Source organism: Brassica oleracea, chromosome C2 (genome assembly GCF_000695525.1).
Source record: "Brassica oleracea var. oleracea cultivar TO1000 chromosome C2, BOL, whole genome shotgun sequence".
Taxonomy (NCBI): Eukaryota; Viridiplantae; Streptophyta; class Magnoliopsida; order Brassicales; family Brassicaceae; genus Brassica; species Brassica oleracea.
The window spans coordinates 611,749-631,605 of NC_027749.1; the positions used below are offsets into that span (position 1 = coordinate 611,749).

At 33.0% G+C, this 19,857-nt stretch overlaps 4 protein-coding genes across 4 annotated transcripts; 3 read left to right on the top strand and 1 right to left on the bottom strand.

Moving 5' to 3' along the window:
* Positions 1-4,402: 4,402 nt before the first annotated feature.
* LOC106324973 (probable receptor-like protein kinase At5g47070) lies at positions 4,403-6,693 on the top strand. The gene is made up of 4 exons (XM_013762978.1): positions 4,403-4,607; positions 4,879-5,510; positions 5,584-5,706; positions 6,040-6,693. The coding sequence occupies exons 2-4, from the start codon at positions 4,917-4,919 to the stop codon at positions 6,550-6,552; spliced, it is 1,230 nt and encodes a 409-aa protein (XP_013618432.1). The 5' UTR covers positions 4,403-4,607; positions 4,879-4,916; the 3' UTR covers positions 6,553-6,693.
* Positions 6,694-10,093: 3,400 nt separating this feature from the next.
* On the top strand, positions 10,094-12,674 carry LOC106325152. The gene is made up of 11 exons (XM_013763175.1): positions 10,094-10,325; positions 10,689-11,051; positions 11,142-11,299; positions 11,376-11,449; positions 11,533-11,587; positions 11,674-11,748; positions 11,845-11,918; positions 12,013-12,061; positions 12,152-12,236; positions 12,318-12,374; positions 12,474-12,674. Exons 2-11 carry the CDS (start codon positions 10,691-10,693, stop codon positions 12,527-12,529), a joined length of 1,044 nt encoding a protein of 347 aa, XP_013618629.1. The 5' UTR covers positions 10,094-10,325; positions 10,689-10,690; the 3' UTR covers positions 12,530-12,674.
* A 1,854-nt stretch (positions 12,675-14,528) lies between these two features.
* On the top strand, positions 14,529-15,609 carry LOC106324922 (membrane magnesium transporter). Its single transcript, XM_013762927.1, has 4 exons — positions 14,529-14,699; positions 14,803-14,855; positions 14,947-15,047; positions 15,351-15,609. The coding sequence occupies exons 1-4, from the start codon at positions 14,627-14,629 to the stop codon at positions 15,436-15,438; spliced, it is 315 nt and encodes a 104-aa protein (XP_013618381.1). The 5' UTR covers positions 14,529-14,626; the 3' UTR covers positions 15,439-15,609.
* On the bottom strand, positions 15,449-16,596 carry LOC106324921 (lectin-like protein At5g03350). Its single transcript, XM_013762926.1, has one exon. It carries the CDS (start codon positions 16,586-16,588, stop codon positions 15,773-15,775), a length of 816 nt encoding a protein of 271 aa, XP_013618380.1. The 5' UTR covers positions 16,589-16,596; the 3' UTR covers positions 15,449-15,772.
* Positions 16,597-19,857: the final 3,261 nt, after the last annotated feature.

Here is a 19,857-nt window from a genome sequence, read left to right on the forward strand (position 1 = left end):
CACTATCTATTTTTTGTGTATATATTACATGGATGAATAAGTACGGTTAATGATATGTTTGGACCATGTCGTCGTCTTTTTCAATAACACATTATCTACATTTTTCTTTTGATAAAGATCTACATTAGTTACTTATCCTGAACTATAGTCTATACATTGTTCCATTCAGTATGTACTTATACTACAAAGAAATTTATCAGATTAATATGTCGAACGTACGTTAAGATATATATATCTTGTACATTAAATATGTGCTAACCTAATTATAAAAGTTTTTTTTACTTTCTGATGATCGATGATATATATATGATTAATTATCGTAACTATATACAAAGTACTTGACTATTTTTGCCTGGTGAGAGACAATTTAAATCGTGCATACAACATTATCAAATCATATAAAATCAGAAACTAAAACAAAAATATGGGTGTCGTTTTTTATCAAGTCAACTACGGCCATGCTGTACTTTGACATACGAAATCGTACGAACATGCATCTTGCCCTTCCCCAATGGACTATCCCTTTAATAATTGCTTCACTTGGTTTATTATTTTGTGTCTTTTTAATTTTTATCGGCATGGCACATTGGCACTCAGCTATTGCGCAACTAAAGATAATATTAATCTACATGTGTGTGAGTTTGCCCATAATACACACAGGAGACCGTAAATGCTGTACACGCATCTCCGTTTATAGACAAGTATGCTTAGTGGTAGACTCACTCTAATTAGGTTATTGTTCATTTTTAATCTCATTTTCAAATCCAATTTATCAACATTTTGGTACCATTTTCATTAAAAGTCAAACAAATAATGTTATTAATCCAAGTCAGATGCGAACAAAACAAATATATATATGTATGCAAATATATTCAATTGGTCCTACTTATTTCCAAAGTAAGTAAGAAATAACATAATCTAATATATTAATGATATAGGACTATTCTATGCATTGTCAACTAACTGATTTTGAGTTGAAAGTTCATACCCACAAATCGGGTGATTCATATAGTTTTGTTAATTTTTATTATCTAAATATTAAACAAATAACTAAACGCATAGACATAAATACTTTGGTTTTTGATAAAAGAGGAGATGCATTTTTCTTGAAGCTGTGAAAAAACTGAAAATAGAGTGGGTCCCATGGTTTGATTAAATGTAGGAGAAAGATAAGATCTAAAAGAGATGACAGACGAGATAAGATTCTTGGACAAAGTGCAATTCGATTTGTGTAATCATCGGAAATGTGGAGTTTAAAAGCATATTAAATTCTAAATTTGTAAGATTATGATGTATTCATATAATATATACTCCACAGATTAAAAAGAAAAGATTTATAAATCGAAGCTAAACTGACACTGTTATTTAATTCGAACGGCCGATTTGTTTAGTTGGATTTTAGTATTTTACCATTGTGGTGTGTCACTTGCAGTTACCAAAAATCAACTTAGTGCTAAAATATAACAATTATCAAACTGCTTAATGAATTTAATCCGAACCGATTTGCAGTGCTGGATTTCACCATCGTAATGTGTCACTGGTGATTACCAAAATTTTAACATACATGATACACCTATAGTATTGTATACATCATGGCACCATGGCGTAAGCATGGTTAATAGTGGCAAAAGGCTGTCAACCATTATCTACATTTTTATATTATTCTTGACGGTCGATATATTGTTACTTTTTAAGATTTCTTTATATAAAATGAATATGGTGGATATTAAAAAAAAAGAATACTGTGGATATCTAATATTTATTTAAAAAGATGAATATGGTGGATATCTAATATTTACGCATAACCGTTTGATGTTTTACGGAGAAAAAAATGTTATATTTTTTTACAATTTTTTATATCTAGGATTGTATACATGTAGCATGCATATGTTTTGTTACGTAGTACTACGATATTGCGCATAACCCAAATGGCCTTACGAAACTGTAACAAACAAACAAAAACAAAGTGTCATTTGCATGCATGCATGCAGGAATCCGGACATGGAGTTTTCCGTGAACAAATGCCCTTAATTAAATTTTTCTTCAAACAGAAATAAGAATATATGTTCAAAATGTTTACCGAAAAATATATGTTCAAAAAGGCAATTTGTCTGTTCTTTTAAAGTAAAAATTAAGTTAAAATCCCCGGTGCAGAAAGCGTCTTTACTGCATGATACCACGATACCACAATTTGATCGATCCGTACTTTCTTGATTTAAGTACTAGTCAGTTGATTGGTCTAGTGTCCAGCGGCGAACCTACGTTATACAGAAAGGGGACAACTGCCACCACTCAAAATTAAAAACAACTTAATTACACCAAGATTATTAAGATTCTGTAATTTTCTTGTTAATTTTTTTTGTTCCTCATTCCTTTCATAGTTACTACTATTTTGTTTTAAATTAATTGTTCTAACACTTTTTCATTTCATTTGGATAATGGTTCATTTTGTTTCTTCATTTAGTTATAAAAATAGTTTAGTTGTATTAGTATATTATCTCTCTATGTTTTCTTCTAAATTTTATCTTTATTAAAAAATAAAACATAATTATGTGATATTATTAAATAAAAATATTTTAATTAATTAATTATTTTTTTGCCCCACTTAAAATATTTGCTAGATTCACCACTGCTTGTGTCATTCTCATGTCACCAAATCTCTTAGTGTAATATTAACTTCCATGAAAGTCAGCGGTACAAAATATTACTCCCTCCCTTTTTAATACTTAACCTTTTAGAAGAATTTTCTTTTGTTCCAATCCAAATTACATAAGTTATTAATTTTCTATGTAAAATATGTTAAAAATTTATGATATATGATCAATGATATTATGGTTAGAAGAAAATAATTAATTATGATTTTATTTAGAATATGTAAGAAATTAATACATTAATAATTTATGTAATTTTAATTTATATGCACAATTCAAAAACATCATCTATTAAAAACGAATTGAGTAAAAATAATAAAAATGAAAATGATATGAATCTTTGAAATATCTAATACTTATGTTATATAAGTGGCATAAAATCATTATACTGATTAACAACTACATTTGGTTTGAAAATTCATGTGCACTCACACAAAAATTTCATTTCACAGACGTTCTCTGTTATAATATCGGGAAAAAACAAAAACAAAAACAAAAACAAAACAAAAAAACTTTTAGCTACATTTTCGATTTCGTCGAGTTATAACACATGAATCACATCTATATTATTCTAAAATGCTACTGGAATATTTTAAAGCTGGCAGTATTCATTTTTTTGTGTGTTGGAGATTCCGAGACGGCCAGTTTCATCCCCCCTAAGGGACAGGCAGGTGCTTCATCCCATAGCTTCTGCGTCTCTCTTTAAGGAAACGAGAGATTATTATAATCAGCCTAACGATCAGAAATATAGATTCATTCCTAGCTGTTCGACACTGCTACTCCACGTGCAATTTAATTGTAACCAGAAACCTACAAAATTTCTCTTGACGAAGGTTCATTGTGGTTAACTCACCGTCCTGAGGACATAAATATCAAAATCATATTGACAAGACTGTCGCAAAATACGTTTTCTTATTTTACATGCAATTTAATACGTTTTCTTATTTTACATCGCGTATCGTATATTACGGGAAGGAATATATTATTATTCACTGCTGAGTTGTTTAGCGGGTGGCAGTATCGCGTAGGGTATCACCCTAGTCCATTTTGGATTGCATGCAATGTAATGGGCTATAATGAAGAAAAAAGTGAAGTTACAGTTTGTTCATTGCCAAAATAGTCCATCAAAACTTTGCATGAGCTAGGTTATCTCTTGTGACAAAAAAGTGAAGCTGTTCTTACAAAACAAAATTTACTTTCATTAATTATTATTTTATTTATACATATATTTATGTAAGACATAGAACTGGATTGCCAATTTTTTTATATAGAGATTTTATAAATATATATATATATATATATATATATATATATATATATGCGTATATCTGTCTGAAAGCATAACTCAGATAAATAAATTAGATATATATTTATATGTGTTGTTTGGATAATTTTTATTTTTTAAAATAGAGATATATGTTTTGTAATAGATTGGTGCACAAAAAAGAAGTTTTATGTATAAATATGTTTATTTTGGAATCACCTTTTAATTATTAAATATAATTTTATAAATGATTAGAAAATAAATAGTAAAATCTTATATTAGAAAAACTAAATTTGTTCTTTCAGTTTCATTAAAAAGGAAATTAATTTAGAATACTAACAATTTGAGATTTACACTGCCGCCAAATAATCCTTTCTTTGTTTTATGTTTATTTTTTAAGTTTTTGCTCGCAAATCGCAATGATGAATTAATAGAAACTGTGGACTGGACTATGAAGTCAGTCGTCTTTGTTTGCTAAGCAGTCAATAACTTTGACTTTTTGTTTACTCTGAGTCGCCGTCGTCGTAGACTCGTAGTCTTCTTCTTCTTCTAGCTTTTAGTCCTAAATTTATTTATTTATTTTTTTCAGCTCCCGGATCCAATTTTGCTACTTCGCTTCTTCGTTTCTCTATTCAATTTGTTCAACTTCTGAACAAAGATTTTGTTTGTGATCCTACACAAAGATCTCAAAGGTGAGTTATAATTTTCTCGACGAGATTCATAATTCTTTTCAATTGTTGTTTAGGGAAGAAGAAGAAAAGTAAAGGTTTATCCTTTATTGGGTTTAGTATAAATGAACCAACTTTGTGATTTGCTTGCAAGCTGTCAATAGCTTCCCCCGTCTTTTTTAAATTTAGAGTTCGTTGCAAACTTTGAATGGATGTTCTGTGTTTTGTAATATTGTGAAGTAGTTTAGTTCCGTATCGACATACTCTGTTTTTTACTCTGTTTTGTTGGTTTCAGTGGAGAAGCCACGTGGGTGTTTTAATCTCTTTGAGAGAATGAAGTGTTTCTTATTCCCTCTTGGGGACAAAAAAGAAGAACAGAGGAGTCCTAAACCGGTTTCACCCCTCTCTGACCGTACCAAAACCGGTTCAGATGGCTCTGGAACCAGCACGGTATCATCATCCAACCCAACCTTGCCAACTAGAGAAAATAGCCTCAGAGAGTTCACAGTTGCTGATCTCAAATTCGTTACAAGGAACTTCAGCCGCTCTGTTATGATAGGCGAAGGCGGTTTCGGCTGTGTCTACTGGGGCACCATCAGGAGCCTACAAGACCCTTCAAAGAAGATCGAAGTCGCTGTTAAGCAGCTTGGCAAGAGAGGCTTACAGGGTCATAAAGAATGGGTGACGGAAGTGAACTTTTTAGGTGTAGTTGAGCATCAAAACTTGGTGAAACTGTTGGGTCATTGTGCAGAAGACAATGACCGTGGGATTCAAAGGCTTTTGGTTTATGAGTATATGCCAAACCAAAGCGTTGAGTTCCATTTAGCTCCAAGTTCACCGACTGTGCTCACTTGGGACCTCAGGTTGAGAATAGCTCAAGACGCAGCTCGGGGTTTAACTTACCTCCATGAAGAAATGGACTTTCAAGTAAGGAAAATGAAGCTCCTCTGTTTTCTTTTCTGTTCATCAGTTAAACTATAAACCTGTTTTTATTTTGTAGATAATATTTAGAGATTTCAAGTCATCCAACATTTTACTAGACGAGGATTGGAAAGCAAAGCTTTCAGATTTCGGTTTGGCTCGGTTAGGTCCTGCACCAGGATCAACTCATGTTTCTACTGGTGTAAGTTCTTGTACATCTCACTTGATTTGGTTATAGAAATCATCACTGACATATCATATCGAGCAGAGCCGTCTAATAGCATGTGCAAATGGAGCGGTTGAATAGAGTCCAAATTTAAAATTAAAATAAATATAGAAATTATGGTCTAAAACATTAATATTTTAGATGTACTACTAAATTTAGAGCTTATAATTTCAAAGATTGAGCTATAATTTTTAGATATACTTCGTTACATCGTTAAATATACAGTTCAACATATTTTGAACAATACCTAGAAATAGTTTGAGACATCACTGATATCGAGCAAGTTGTTTTGGGTGCTTGGTTTGACAGGTAGTAGGAACAATGGGCTACGCAGCACCAGAATATATCCAAACAGGTCGGCTCACGTCTAAAAGTGACGTGTGGGGTTATGGAGTTTTCATGTATGAGCTCATTACAGGAAGGAGACCTCTAGACAAGAACATGCCTAAAGGAGAGCAAAAGCTTTTAGAATGGGTGAGACCTTACTTAACCGACACTAAGAGATTTAGGCTCATTATAGACCCGAGGCTTGAAGGCAAATACTCGATTAAATACGTCCAGAAACTAGCGGTTGTAGCCAACCTTTGCCTTACCAGGAACTCAAAGGCACGTCCAAAGATGAGTGAGGTGTTGGAGATGGTGACAAAGATTGTTGAAGATTCTTCGTCTAGGAATTGTGGCAAGAAGAGGCAGCTGGTTCCGTTGAGGAGTCTAGGAGCTTCTAGAGCTGAGGAAGAGAAGCAGAAGAATGTGGTTCTTGATGGTGGCGAAGGAGGTTGGTTAGATAAACTATGGAACCCAAAGAATGTGAGAGCTTGTTGATTGGGGTAAAGTTTAATACAACTTTAGTACATTGTAGCCTTTGCTTATTTATGTAATTCAACAAATTCAAATGTTTTCTGTTTTGCTAATTTAATATTTGTAACCAACAATTACACGATTGATAACCAACAGTTATTTGTTACCAACAATTATTTTAACAAATAATTTGCATAACACAAGGTTCTAGACATTCCAAGTGTCCTCTTTTGCATAATCTTCACCATTGTTAGTTGACTAAGCTATAAGTTCTTATATTTAATAAGCATTTAATTTCAATGTGTTTAGTTCATCTTCTTCTAGAAAAAAAAAACAAAGAAAACACTAGAGAAATATAGTTGCAACTATAAAACGTGCTAAATCAAAAGTTGAGACTAGACAGTCCAATCCACTAGCAAACGGCTTAAATCCTCCATTTCTGGATCAGGATAGGGTCGAGCATGCATTATGCCTACTATCTATCATCATGTAGTTTTAAATGATTCGTATAAAATAACAGAAGCAAAAGGAGGCATCAATCAAATCTTAGATAAGATTGCATTCAACTCATATGTACTTACAATGGCAAACAAATTGACTTTTGACGCATTGATGTTGGCTGGAAACAGGGGTAGCCATTAAATTTTGAGTTTTAAGTAAATTACCATAGCCTCTTAAGAAAAATTAGTAGTCAATTAAAACTACAAATGGCTTTTTTTTCCTGTGTAAAAACAAATAAAAATGTTTGCTTGTGTAAAGAATAGAGAAAAAAACTTACTTGAGAGCTAATGATATCAGTGTGTCAACTAATAGGAACTTAAGAAAATTTTCATATCAAGTTTATTAAACAGGGGTCGCAGAACATAATTTATTATTTAGACGGTTTATGAAGACCATTATTAGTTACTTACATACATAATCAAACTCTGAAAAACCTTGCTGCATCTAAAAGCATATTTCGGTTTGCTACATCTACATATAAATCGAGTATTAATGTTTTATTTATATATTTATATCCATGGCTGGTAAACACTTGTTTTCGCTTTCAAATTTTAAATAACTAATATACAGATTTTACACTTATTAATTTAAGAGCGGGTATGTTTGGTTTGAATATAAACAATGCGTGATTGATTGGCTCTGCCAATACAATTCTATACTTATAGTTTTTTTTTACCGAATTCTATACTTATATAGTTTCATGGTGTGATGTTCTGTTTTTAGATTTAGTCTCCTCTTTTGCTTTATATCGTTTCTCTATTGTTATGCTTGTTGTGTGCTCCTTTTACTCTTATTGCTGTTTTATGTTTATAGTTTTACCATCTTGCAACTTTTCCATTTGCCAATTTAATAGCAAACTTTTTATCAAAAAAAAATAAGCACTAGTGTAGATAAGAACCATACACTAATATATTTGGGTCTCAATAATGATAATTCAGAAAAGGCATGATGTTTGCTAAATTTTGCTCAATGAACCGCTATGGTAACACCATCTATTTTAATTCCAAAATAATAATGCACTGACCATTTTGATATGGACCATTTTTGACATAGAATATATGATGCACACATGATAATTGACAGCAAAAAAGCGAACTACCCTTTGTAAAAAACACATCATAATTACGTATGCTATTAATTAATTTTTGCTTATCTAACCAAATTAAAATTTTCTTTTGAAATTACAGCAGATGTGACTCTTTTGGTTTCTCAAATCATTCATGACCCATGCCATAAAATTAAACTATGCTCTAGTACATGCTGATTCAAAACAAATTCACTATTTTCCTATTTGTTTGTTTATATGCAAGCATGCAGCATGACTTTATTTTATTTTGACTAACCCTTTTATATTACTCAATAAACTCATTAGATCTCATACTACGTGATCCATGAACTTGTCAGTCTAGGCTTCCCGAAATTAAGCTTATACTTTATAATATACAATTAATTTTTCTAAATAACTTGAAAAATTCACAAAAGCATCCATATGATTCATCGCCAGAACATAGAACCTAGTACATTTGTTAAAACTTAAAACTTAGGAAACTTTAACAACAAAAATGAATATCCATTTTTTAATGTGTTCCCAAGAATATTAAATTATACTCCGTGATGAGTATTGCGTGAATTTTAATTAATTCAAGAAAGGGGGGTCAAGAAAGGGGGGCTGCCTGGAATAATTGAATTTAATGGTTTTGGAATTCAATAAAATGAGTGGGTGCAACGTGGAATTCTTAACCTGATTAAAGAAAAGCTACATATTCGCGCCGGTTATGATTGGGAAACTTTAAACAATGCAGCCAGCCATGTGTGCTTGGACCCATTAGATTTTTTCAACATTTAAGAAGCCTTACATTAGACAGATTTAAAGCTGCATCTGCATGCTAATCCTTTCCTTAAATGCTGTTCCCTCTGTTCCTGTGACATTTATTAAGAATTTAATAAATATTTTTAATTTATATTTTATTTTATTATACGCTTTCCAATAATTTTCCACCAATGAAATTTAATCAATTCAAATATTCTCAATTAATGTTCCTCGAAAATATAAAAAAAGTACCTTAACAATATAGAAAATCTATCTTTGTGGAACACGAAAAAAATTTAAAACATCTTACTTTCGGGAACGGAGGTAGTACTACTTAACTAATAAATTGATCTTCTTAGGATTTGATAAAGATCCAAAATATTAACAATGAACAGAAAACCATGACTCATCATCACTTATGAGTTATAGACTTAATAGTGTATCAATGAGAAATAAAAAGAGAGGAGTAACAACTTTATATATTAAAAACACCATATTTTAAAATAAATAAAGGATTTTGGTGCATTTTTATTGTAATTTTCTGCTAAATAATTATTCTTTTCGTTTTAGTTTTATTGTTAAAATTTTCATTACAAAATAAGTGTCATATTTACAAAATTTCAATAAAATATGGTTATGTACGTAGATAATGATGTTTTATTTTAAAAATATATAAAACTAAATATTTTTTTAATATGTGTGTTACAGATATAAAACTATAGTTAAAGCGAAATGGAGAGACTAATTATCAAGTTGATTATTTTTCTTTTATTGGGTAGACCTCTTTGGAAAATGTTATTGCGGTCTCGCAATAAACAAAATAGTACTCTCTTTGTTTTATATTAAATGTCGTTTTAGGTCTGTGCATACGGATTAAGAAAACAAATAATTTTGTACATTTCCTATATAAAAACACAATTATCAATACACCTAACCATATTTCAACTAATAGAAAAATAAATTATTGAATAAAACTAATAAATTTTGCATTGAAAATCGAAAACGACACTTATTTTGTAACGAAAAAAATTCTCTACGACCACACTTATTAGAGTAGTACAATAATTAATAAATAAAAGGAATATTAAAGACTGAAGAGAAAGAATTAAATATGATTTGATAATACCGCAGCCGTTCATCTGAATGATCCAACGGCTACAAGTTCACATGACTAAAGACTTTAAAATGCCAGAAACTCATATAAATATTGAGTGGGCATTTAGCGCGTTTTCTCACTCTCTGTTTAATTTTCTGGGTTCCTCAGAATCATTAAGCTAACAACTTTCTTTTCATTCGAATCATTCTCGATTCCTTTAATCTTCCTAAAAAATTCAATCTTTTCAAAATTGAGAGTAAAACCCATTTGCATTATGTTTAATTCCAATTAAAATTCTCAACCTTTCATCCCCAAATTCTGAAAAAAGTTTTGTCTATTTTTGGTAAAAACAGTTCCGTCTTCAAGTTGCAGAGAAATATTAAGTAAAAGGTGAGAGCTTTTGATCTTACTTCTTCTCCTTACATCTTTTCTCAGATCTATAATCTTTTGTTTTCTCTTCAAAAATAGTTATTTGTTGTTCTCTGTGCTTGGCTATTCATCATCGTGATAATGACTTTTAGTTACTGTGTCTAATTTAAAGTAAATAGTTTAGGGAAAAACCAAGTTGATTAGAGTCACATTTCCTCTTTGTTGAAAAGTCTCTCTCTGTTTAATTTTCCGTCAAAACTACTCAAATGAATTTTGGAGTGTTAATTACGTAATATTTGATTTGTTTTATGGATATAATATTTCTGATTCCTTATGAAAATTTTATCCTTTTTTACTAAGTTTATTTTTATATTTTTAATCCAGATATGGTGTCACATGAAGAGAACGTTAGTATTGTGGAATGGTTTCTTGGTCCGCATGCATACACGTATCCTCCTTATGGCGTTGAGTTGATTCACGAGGAAGACCAATCGCTTCATCATCATCATCAGAGCGGTGAGTATTACAGAGAGTATGAAGATCATCATACTAGCAGCGATGTAGATAATGATGAGATCATTGCAAGAACACTCCAAGACGATTTTTTGCAGCTTCAAATTTCAGAAAATAATGGCAATTATTCAAATCATCATCAGCACCAACAAGAAGAAGGTTATACTCACAATTATAGCAGTAATAATTACGAGTATGGTTGGAACGATCAACCTACTAGGGATTACTCTTCAGGTTATTTTTGAACATGTTTTTTTCATGTGTGTGTTTACGTTATGTTTTGGTGATTGGATTACAAAAGAATATGAGTTTTTGGTGTTGTAGAATGGTTAGGGAATGATAATGATCAAGATGGTTCGCCTAATATCTATTCATGTTCAAGTCCGAGTGACACGGAGGAGTATGTGTACTCGTGGGAATCAGATCAGTGTGATACTGATGGTGAATTTGGGAGGAGATTGAATCAGATGGTCCCTATTCCTGTAAGTATTCATGAGACTATTGTTTAAACTCTTGTCAATATGTTCCATTAATTTGACACAAGTCGATCATATGCAGTATGTACCGAAAACAAATGGAGAGATACCACCTGAAGAAGAAGCGGTTTCAGATCATGATAGACTTCGAAATAGGTATGTACTATTACATGTTACATCCATGTATATATGTGTTCTGTTATGTATATACAAACCATTCTTGATTACATTTGTTTCAGGTTAGAGATGTTCGACTTCGCAGAGGTCAGAGTTCCAGGAGATGGTAACTGCCAGGTAAACTTCTACTTCATCTCCATAAGCAGAATCATTCTGGGAGAACTAGACTTACTGATCATTTTTTTTTGCCTTTTTGATTATAGTTCCGTGCTTTAGCTGATCAACTTTACAAAACAGCAGATCGTCATAAACACGTTAGAAAACAAATTGTAAAGCAGGTTTGATGAACTTTTTGATACTCATGAGTCTTTAGTAGCTTTCACTATTTCATACGAGCTCATGTCTTTTGGAACTTTTCAAACTCTTTTGTTTAGCTTAAAGCTAGTCCAGATTCTTATGAAGGATACGTGCCTATGGAATTCTCTGACTATCTCAAGAAAATGTCTCGGTAAATATCTTCTCTCCTTTGAAACTACTTAACCGCATTTCTTGAACCATTGTCTTTTGTTAGAAGCCTTAAGAGTATTCAACTATGAACACAGGAGCGGCGAGTGGGGTGATCATGTTACATTACAGGCAGCTGCAGATGCGGTATAGATTCTCAAACTTATGAAAACACATGTATTTTCATTCGTATACTTCTTCACCATTCCATAATTAAACAGTGTATTAATTGTGCAGTATCGGGTGAAAATAGTAGTGTTAACGTCATTCAAGAATACATGTTATATTGAAATTATTCCCACCTCTCAAGAATCCAAAGGGGGTATCCACTATACTTTCTGCTTGTCCTTTTTTTAATGTTGTTATTACAGTGATAATATGTTATTTTGCTTGTTGTCTGCAGTAATCTTCTTGAGCTTCTGGGCAGAGGTTCATTACAACTCCATATACTTAAACAAAGGTAAATTGTAACTAACCTCAAACCCATTTTACAGACTCCTTTTTTTCATCTTGGTTCATTAAAAGATATTTTTTCTTGATTATTTGTTTTTGTGTTCAGATACATCTGCAACCGAGTTACAGAGGAGGAGAAAATGGTGGCGTTTTGGAAACTAGACAGAGCATGGATGAACCTATATTATTATTTATTTAACTTGAGAAAGAGATGTTCTTTGAAATAGTTCCTTTGTAGAGAGGATGAACAAAGCTCACAACTTCATAAGTCTTGCAATAATAGAAGGACACGTGGTCATAACGTACACAATAGATCATGTATAAAACTCATTTTGTTGCAAAGATCCAAGCAGAACCATTTTTAAAACTATATGAAAAAGCTTAAGAGTCCAACAATAAGTGAAAGCTAGCAAACTCTAAAATAAAAACAGTCGACCTAAACTGAGAGAGACCATTAAACATGCAATCTCTAAGACTGTTCAACAACTAAAAAAACTTTATTTGCTAAAAAGGAACTTTAGCTTCCTAAGTGTTTCAAAAAAAAAAAACCTTCCCAAGAAAAAAAAACAACAACCAAAACAAAAGAAAAATGAACTTGTAATTGTGCTTAATTATTCATCTTCTCTTCGACATTCCAGAACCATGACCAAACTGAGAATACAGGTACAATGCAAAGGCCAAGGATCCACCACATAATCCAATCGCATTTTACTGATTAACTTGCTTTCCCTAACAACATAGATCCAAGCCCGGCCATCTACATCGCAACAACACAAAACGAGTCTTTTAACATCCCTTTTCTCGTCAATGAAGTACCTCGGCTGACGGTAGGGTTGTGTCTGTACTAAATACGGCAAGTTAGGGATTGACAGTTTCATGAAACGTCTACATGATGGTGAAGCTCGTACTCTAGCAGCTATCTTCAATACTATCGACCGCTTCATAAGAGACACAATCTTGGGGAAAAGGAAATTGAAAGCCTTCACCCCTCTTATGCAGCTATGGCTTCTAAACGGATAACAGCACGGTTCTTCTAAAACCTCTTGTTTTATTTTTTGCCTAAGCTGACTTAACCCCTCTATTCAAAACATTTTGTAATCAGTTACAAACTCTTCTCATATTTATATGAAATATGAAATTCACATTTTGGTAAAAAAAAATATATATATATATATATATATTTTTTTTGTTCGATGTATATATATATTTCTTGTTTTTCTTTTGACATCAACAGTGCCGTGCGAAGGCTATTAGGGGCCTAGGGAAAAAATAATTTATTTTATATCAAATATGCGTATTATTTTTTTAATACTAACCAGAAAATAAATTGTTTTCTTATCTTATATTTAAAAATTATTTTTAAGAAAAATTAATTTTATGAAAATTAATGGCAAAAGTTATATTTTGGTTACAATTGAAAATTGTATGTACAAACTCAAATTATATGCAGGAAAATGTTTTCGACATTCAAAATAAAAAATATACAATGAAATTAATATTCACAACAACTAAGCAAAAATGGTCATATTATTGAAAAGTATTAAGAGATAATTATAGTTTTTATCGTATTATCATATATTGATTATATGATTTATGAATATAGAAACCCCAAAATGTACTAATGTGAGAGGGGGTCTGGGGCTAATGCCCCAAAATTGATAAGGTGAGCACGGCTCTGAACATCAAATACGGAGTTTACAAAACAATATTTTGGTATATATTAACATTAGAACCCCATATTCTCTCCGTTCGTGTTTATCATGTGTTTTATTTTATTTTTCATATTTATTTCAGAAAAGAAAATATACGACCATGCCGAGACCTACGTGCATGGGCTTTTTTTTAGAAACGCTATAAGTATTTTCAAGAATCACCATTATTTTTTTAGTTGTGAAGGTAATAAATAAGTTATATACCTTTCAATAAAATCAAAATTCTAAACAGATTTTTGATACTAATCTCACATTCAAATTGAAGTATTAAAAAACTAAATACGTAAACATAATGTAATACTACAAGATTATCACTATCTCGAGTAACGTGAACCACACAGGATGTAAGTTTAAATATCTTTCCCAGACAAGAACTACGTGCCGTCTTGTTCTCCTCTGTATTAGACGTTGCGCCGTTTGCTACTAATGAGCTTTTCCATGTTATAACTACCTGCCGGTTCTAAGCTCGAGTGGATCGGATCGTCTTCTATTTCATCGGCGAGACAAAACCAGGATCGGGATTCATCTCTTATACCCAACGCAAGACATGAATCTAGGATTCGTAATTGGAGTTATCGGTGTCCTTATTCTCTCCCACGCCGCTTATTCAACAATCCAATGTAAGCCTCCGGATCCAATTACAAATAGATTCAGATCTGATTTTTGTTTTCTGTGGGTTTGAAGATAGTTTCTTGATGTGGGTTTTGACTTATTTGATTTTAGATAGAGGATTGTTGAAGATCACGGAGGAAGAGTTCACCGGACCTCCCTTGAATGTGAGTATATACCATAAAGGCTTCACCTTTATTCAATTTTATTTTGGGAAAGGATTGATTATACTTTGATACTTGTTTGGATTCTCTTTAGGTCGTTCTGGAGTTGATCGTGGGACTAGCTCTCTCTATGTGGGCTGCTTTGACTTTCCCTGGGAAGTTCCTCTCCATTCACCCTGACTCTGATGAAAACAGGTTTGTTGTGCATCACTCTGTTTGACTGAGGATGTTCTTAGATTCATGTTGATGGATTCGTTTTCTAGTTAGTATTGTGGCTATTGACTGAGAATGTTCATGCTTATCCCACTCGATTATCTTGAGTCTTGACCCTGAGCACACATTCTTCATTTACTCTATAGGGTGTTTGTTTTAGACTCCCTTTGGTGAAAAAAAATGAATTGTTCCTTTTTATACCTCTTCTTTGATTGGTTTTGAGTTTGTCTTATGTTAAATATGCACTTCTGCTAAGTAACTGGTTCTTTCAAAACTTTTTTGCAGGGCGGTGTCTTTACCAGATAACTCTGATTTCATGATATTCAATCACCGTGGCCGCCTCTTCCCACCAGAGATCACCATGAAGTTTTGATTTTTCCTTCTTTTTTTTTTTTTTTTTTTTATATTGGACTTCTTAGTCAAACACTCTCATCTGTCCACTGTAATGAGATGTTGTTTCCATTTGATATTCTTCTACTCAAACGTAACTTCTCTGCTTTCCATCAGTTTGTGATTTTTGAAAGTGACAATATTGTTTTAGAAATAGAAAGTCATCATAACGACAAAGTGCCTGCAGAGTAGATTTGGCCACTAGTATGTAAATTCAATGCATCGAGCGACAACTTTTTTCTAATTATTAAACTCAGGTTTATGAGTAAAAGAAGTACAAACAAACTTAAAGCGAACAGAACACTAGTTTAAGTGTTCTAGGCGCTGTTCTGGAAGTTCCAGCTCCAAATATCGTGACGCTCAACGCCACGTCCCATGGCACCGGCAAAACCAGCGTACATGTTTTCGAGAAAAACCTCAGAGAGATCTAACTGCGCAACGATCAAAGGCTTCTTGGGTTTCGTGACAGCTTCTGGCGCGAGAGTAACTGAAACATTAGAGTCTCTATACTCAATCCAAGCCTTGTACCTCTCTCCATTGCTCAGCTCCACCTCCTTGAACCTCCACATTTTCGTTCGCCCTATCACTAAATGAACCCAATAACCAGCTCTCTCGGCCACAACAGAAGTCAGAGAGTTGACATCTACACCGACATGGTTATCATTCATGTCTCCAAGTTGCTTGTCCTTATAAACATCGAACTCGACAGCGAAAACATGGTTTTTCGCATCGCCATTGTTGGTTTTGTTGAGGATTCCGAGGTAGCCAGCGGGTCCTGCGCCGCTGTTGTCGAGAGCTGGGACCACGATGAAGGCGAGGCCGTGCCCTGGAGCTGGTTCGGTGCGAGGAGTGATGGAGAAAACGAAAGAAGTCTCGAATGGGTAAGGAAGAGAAGAAGAAGTGTTTGAAGAAGGCTTGAAAGGGACTGGAGTGGCCCAAAGGCCTTGGCCGTGGGAGAGAGGGTTTTCGTCTCGGGTCATGGAGAGAGCTCCCGAGCGATTCACGCCATCTGAAGCAGGACCGAGCTCTGCGTCTCCGAGGAAGGCTATGTTCGAGGTTTCGAGGCTGAGATTGACGGCTGAAGCGGTGTGAGCCAAGAAGAGAGCAAGAAAACAGAGTTTTTGAACCTGCATTATTGTCTTTGTTTATTGTTGATTGATTCCCAATGAGTGTAAGAAACTCTGAGGACGATAACGTGCTGTGATTTATAAGCCTAGTAAACTGTAAACACAAGCCATGATCGAGTTTGATTTCAAAATGTGAAACGAAAACTAAAATTAATCATTGAATCGTTACATCACAATACAGCAAACGTCAAGTAGACCGACAAGAGGCCAATGAAAACGTCCCCTCAAAATTTTCTACTTATCGTATCGATAAGTTGAATACAAGTACACTTACAAAACATACGGTTAGTTTATACGATTTCATCATGTGGATGAATGAATCTACTGTTGAATATTTCTAGTTATTTATTATCCACCATACAAACAAGACCGACATCATATACAAAGTCACGTCATAACAGTGAATCACAGTTACGTCATATATGTGTGAATCGGTTTAGGTGTTCTTGCCACTGTTCTAGAACGTCCAGCTCCAAATGTCGTGACGCTCAATAAAAACTGGAGAGGGGTCTAAACGAGACTTGTGCGTAGCATGTAGGAATGTCAAACAGGTTGGTCCGCCCCAATCCCGTACCGCAGCGGGCTCGTCTTCTCGCGGATCACGGTGGGTCAGGTCCGCGCGGGCTGCGGTCTCCAAAAGGTCGGCCCAATCCCGTCCCGCCAAAGTGCACAGTCCCTTACAAGCCATCCCGCGGGATGGATGCCAAAGGAGTGCATCAGGACGCATCTTGACGCTGCAGGCTGCTCCAGGACGCTTCAGGCTGATCCACTGCATACCTAAGTGCACATAATGAAGATACATGAAACATCTACTATTCAAGCTCAACAAAATTTGTTATATATTGTTCTTGTTCTTGAAGTCTATTTTCTTTTAGTTCTTGAAGTCTATTTTTTCTATTACAAGTGCATGTATAAGATGAGATGATTATATATATATCGACAGTAAGACACAATCACAAGCAGTCAACATCAATATATCAGAGACAGAACATGACAAATTAATCTATGCGGAATCAAATTTCAGAGTAGTAAAACTTACAATGCTTTCAGCTCTGTTTCGTATCTTCCTTTACTCTTTCTGCACCTTCAAAAACACAAAAAAAAAACACATAGACTGAACATGAGTAATTTCACTTCAAGAAACTATCAATATAAGATTACAAGCTTAACAAGACATTCTAATTGCCATCACCAAAGATACATAATGAGTTTCATACCTTCTCGGTGAAGAGGAGAGATGACGACCATGCATGCAGAGAAGGAAAACCTCCGGTGGCGGATCTAAAAAGAATAGAAGCTTCGGTGCTGGAGCTGAGAAGACTAGAATCTCCAATGGTGGATCAAAGCTGAGGAGATCCAGAAGAAGATAACCCACCTGAAATAAGGAGTTAGAGACTTAGAGTGTTAGAACCGACAAAATATAAATCCACAACGAACCATGTTTTAACTTTCTTTACCTGTGACATGCAATGCAGTCACCGTCAATGAAGAACCCAGTGCTGGAGCTGGATTTTCGTCTTCGGTGGAGAGTGAGTTCGGATACTTTTTTCGGTGGCTTAAAGAAGCTCCACTTTGAAAAACTTCATGTAATCCCTAAATTAATTGACTAACCATTATAAAATCGTTATTTTCTAGAGAAACATAGACAACAAATGTTCCAAGCCTCTTTGACCATCATCATATTAGTTTATGATGCAAATATGCATTAAACAATATTGTTATATTTTTCATTTTTTTCAAAATCTATTTATAAACCCATACGAAATATTGAGTTTTACGTTAAACACTCTATATAAACACGCCTAAACTTTTTAGTGTTGTTTTAAAATTTCTAACCACACTATAAATTTGTATTAATGTATGTTAAACTCTCTTTACTGGTATTTTTTTATCAATTTATTTAATAAAACTTCATAATACTCTCTAAATTGTTGGAATTACCAGTGTAGAATCACCATTTTCTTGAAAAACGGAGACAACAAATGCTCCAAACCTCTTTGAACATCATCATATGTTTATGCAGGATGCAAATATGCATTAAAACAATATTGTCAATTTTTTTGAAATTTTCTGAAAATCTATGTGTTAACTAACCCCTACGAAAATATTGAGTTTTTGGTAAATGCTTTATATACTGAAGCCTATAATCTTTAGCGTTATTTTAAAATTTGTAACCACATTCTAAATTTGTATCAATATTATTTAAACTCTCTTTCATGGTACATGGGTATATTTCTAATTTTATATCAATTAATTTCGTAAAACTTCATGTAATCTCTAAATTAGTGGACTAACCATTATAAAATTATTATTTTCTCGAGAAACATAGACAACAAAGGTCCCAAGCCTCTTTGACCATTATCATATGTTAGTTTAGGATGCTATGCATTGAAACAATATTGTTATATTTTTGAAAATTTTCAAAATCTATGTATAAACCCTTATGAAATATTAAGTTTTACGTTAAACGCTATATATACTGAAGCCTAATCGTTCTTTTAAAATTTGTAACCACATTCTAAATTTGTATCAATGTAATTTAAACTCTCTTTCATGGTACATGGACATCTTTCAAATTTTATATCAATTAATTTTGAAAAACTTCATGTAATTTCTTAATTAGTTGACTAACCATTATAAAATCGTTATTTTTTAGAGAAACATAGACAACAAAGGTTCCAAGCCTCTTTGACCATCATCATATGTTAGTTTATGATGCAACTATGCATTAAAACAATACTGTTATATTTTTTATTTTTTTCAAAATCTATGTATAAACCCATACGAAATATTGAGTTTTACGTTAAACGCTCTATATACAAAAGCCTAAACTTTTTAGTGTTGTTTTAAAATTTCTAACCACATTATACATTTGTATTAATCTATGTTAAACTCTTTTTAATGGTATATGAGAATCGTTATAATTTTTTTTATCAATTTATTTAGTAAAACTTCTTAATACTCCCTAAATAGGCGGAATAATCACTGTAGAATCGCTATTTTCTTGAAAAACGGAGACAACAAAGGCTTCAATCCTCTTTGAACATCATCATATGTATGTGCAGGATGCAACTATGCATCAAAACAATAATGTCAAATTTTTTGAAATTTTTTAAAATTTTCACAAAATCTATGTGTTAACCCCCTACGAATATATTGAGTTTTTGGTAAATGCTTTAGATACTGAAGTCTATAATCTTTAGCGTTATTTTAAAATTTGTAACCACATTCTAAATTTGTATCAATATTATTTAAACTCTCTTTCATGGTACATG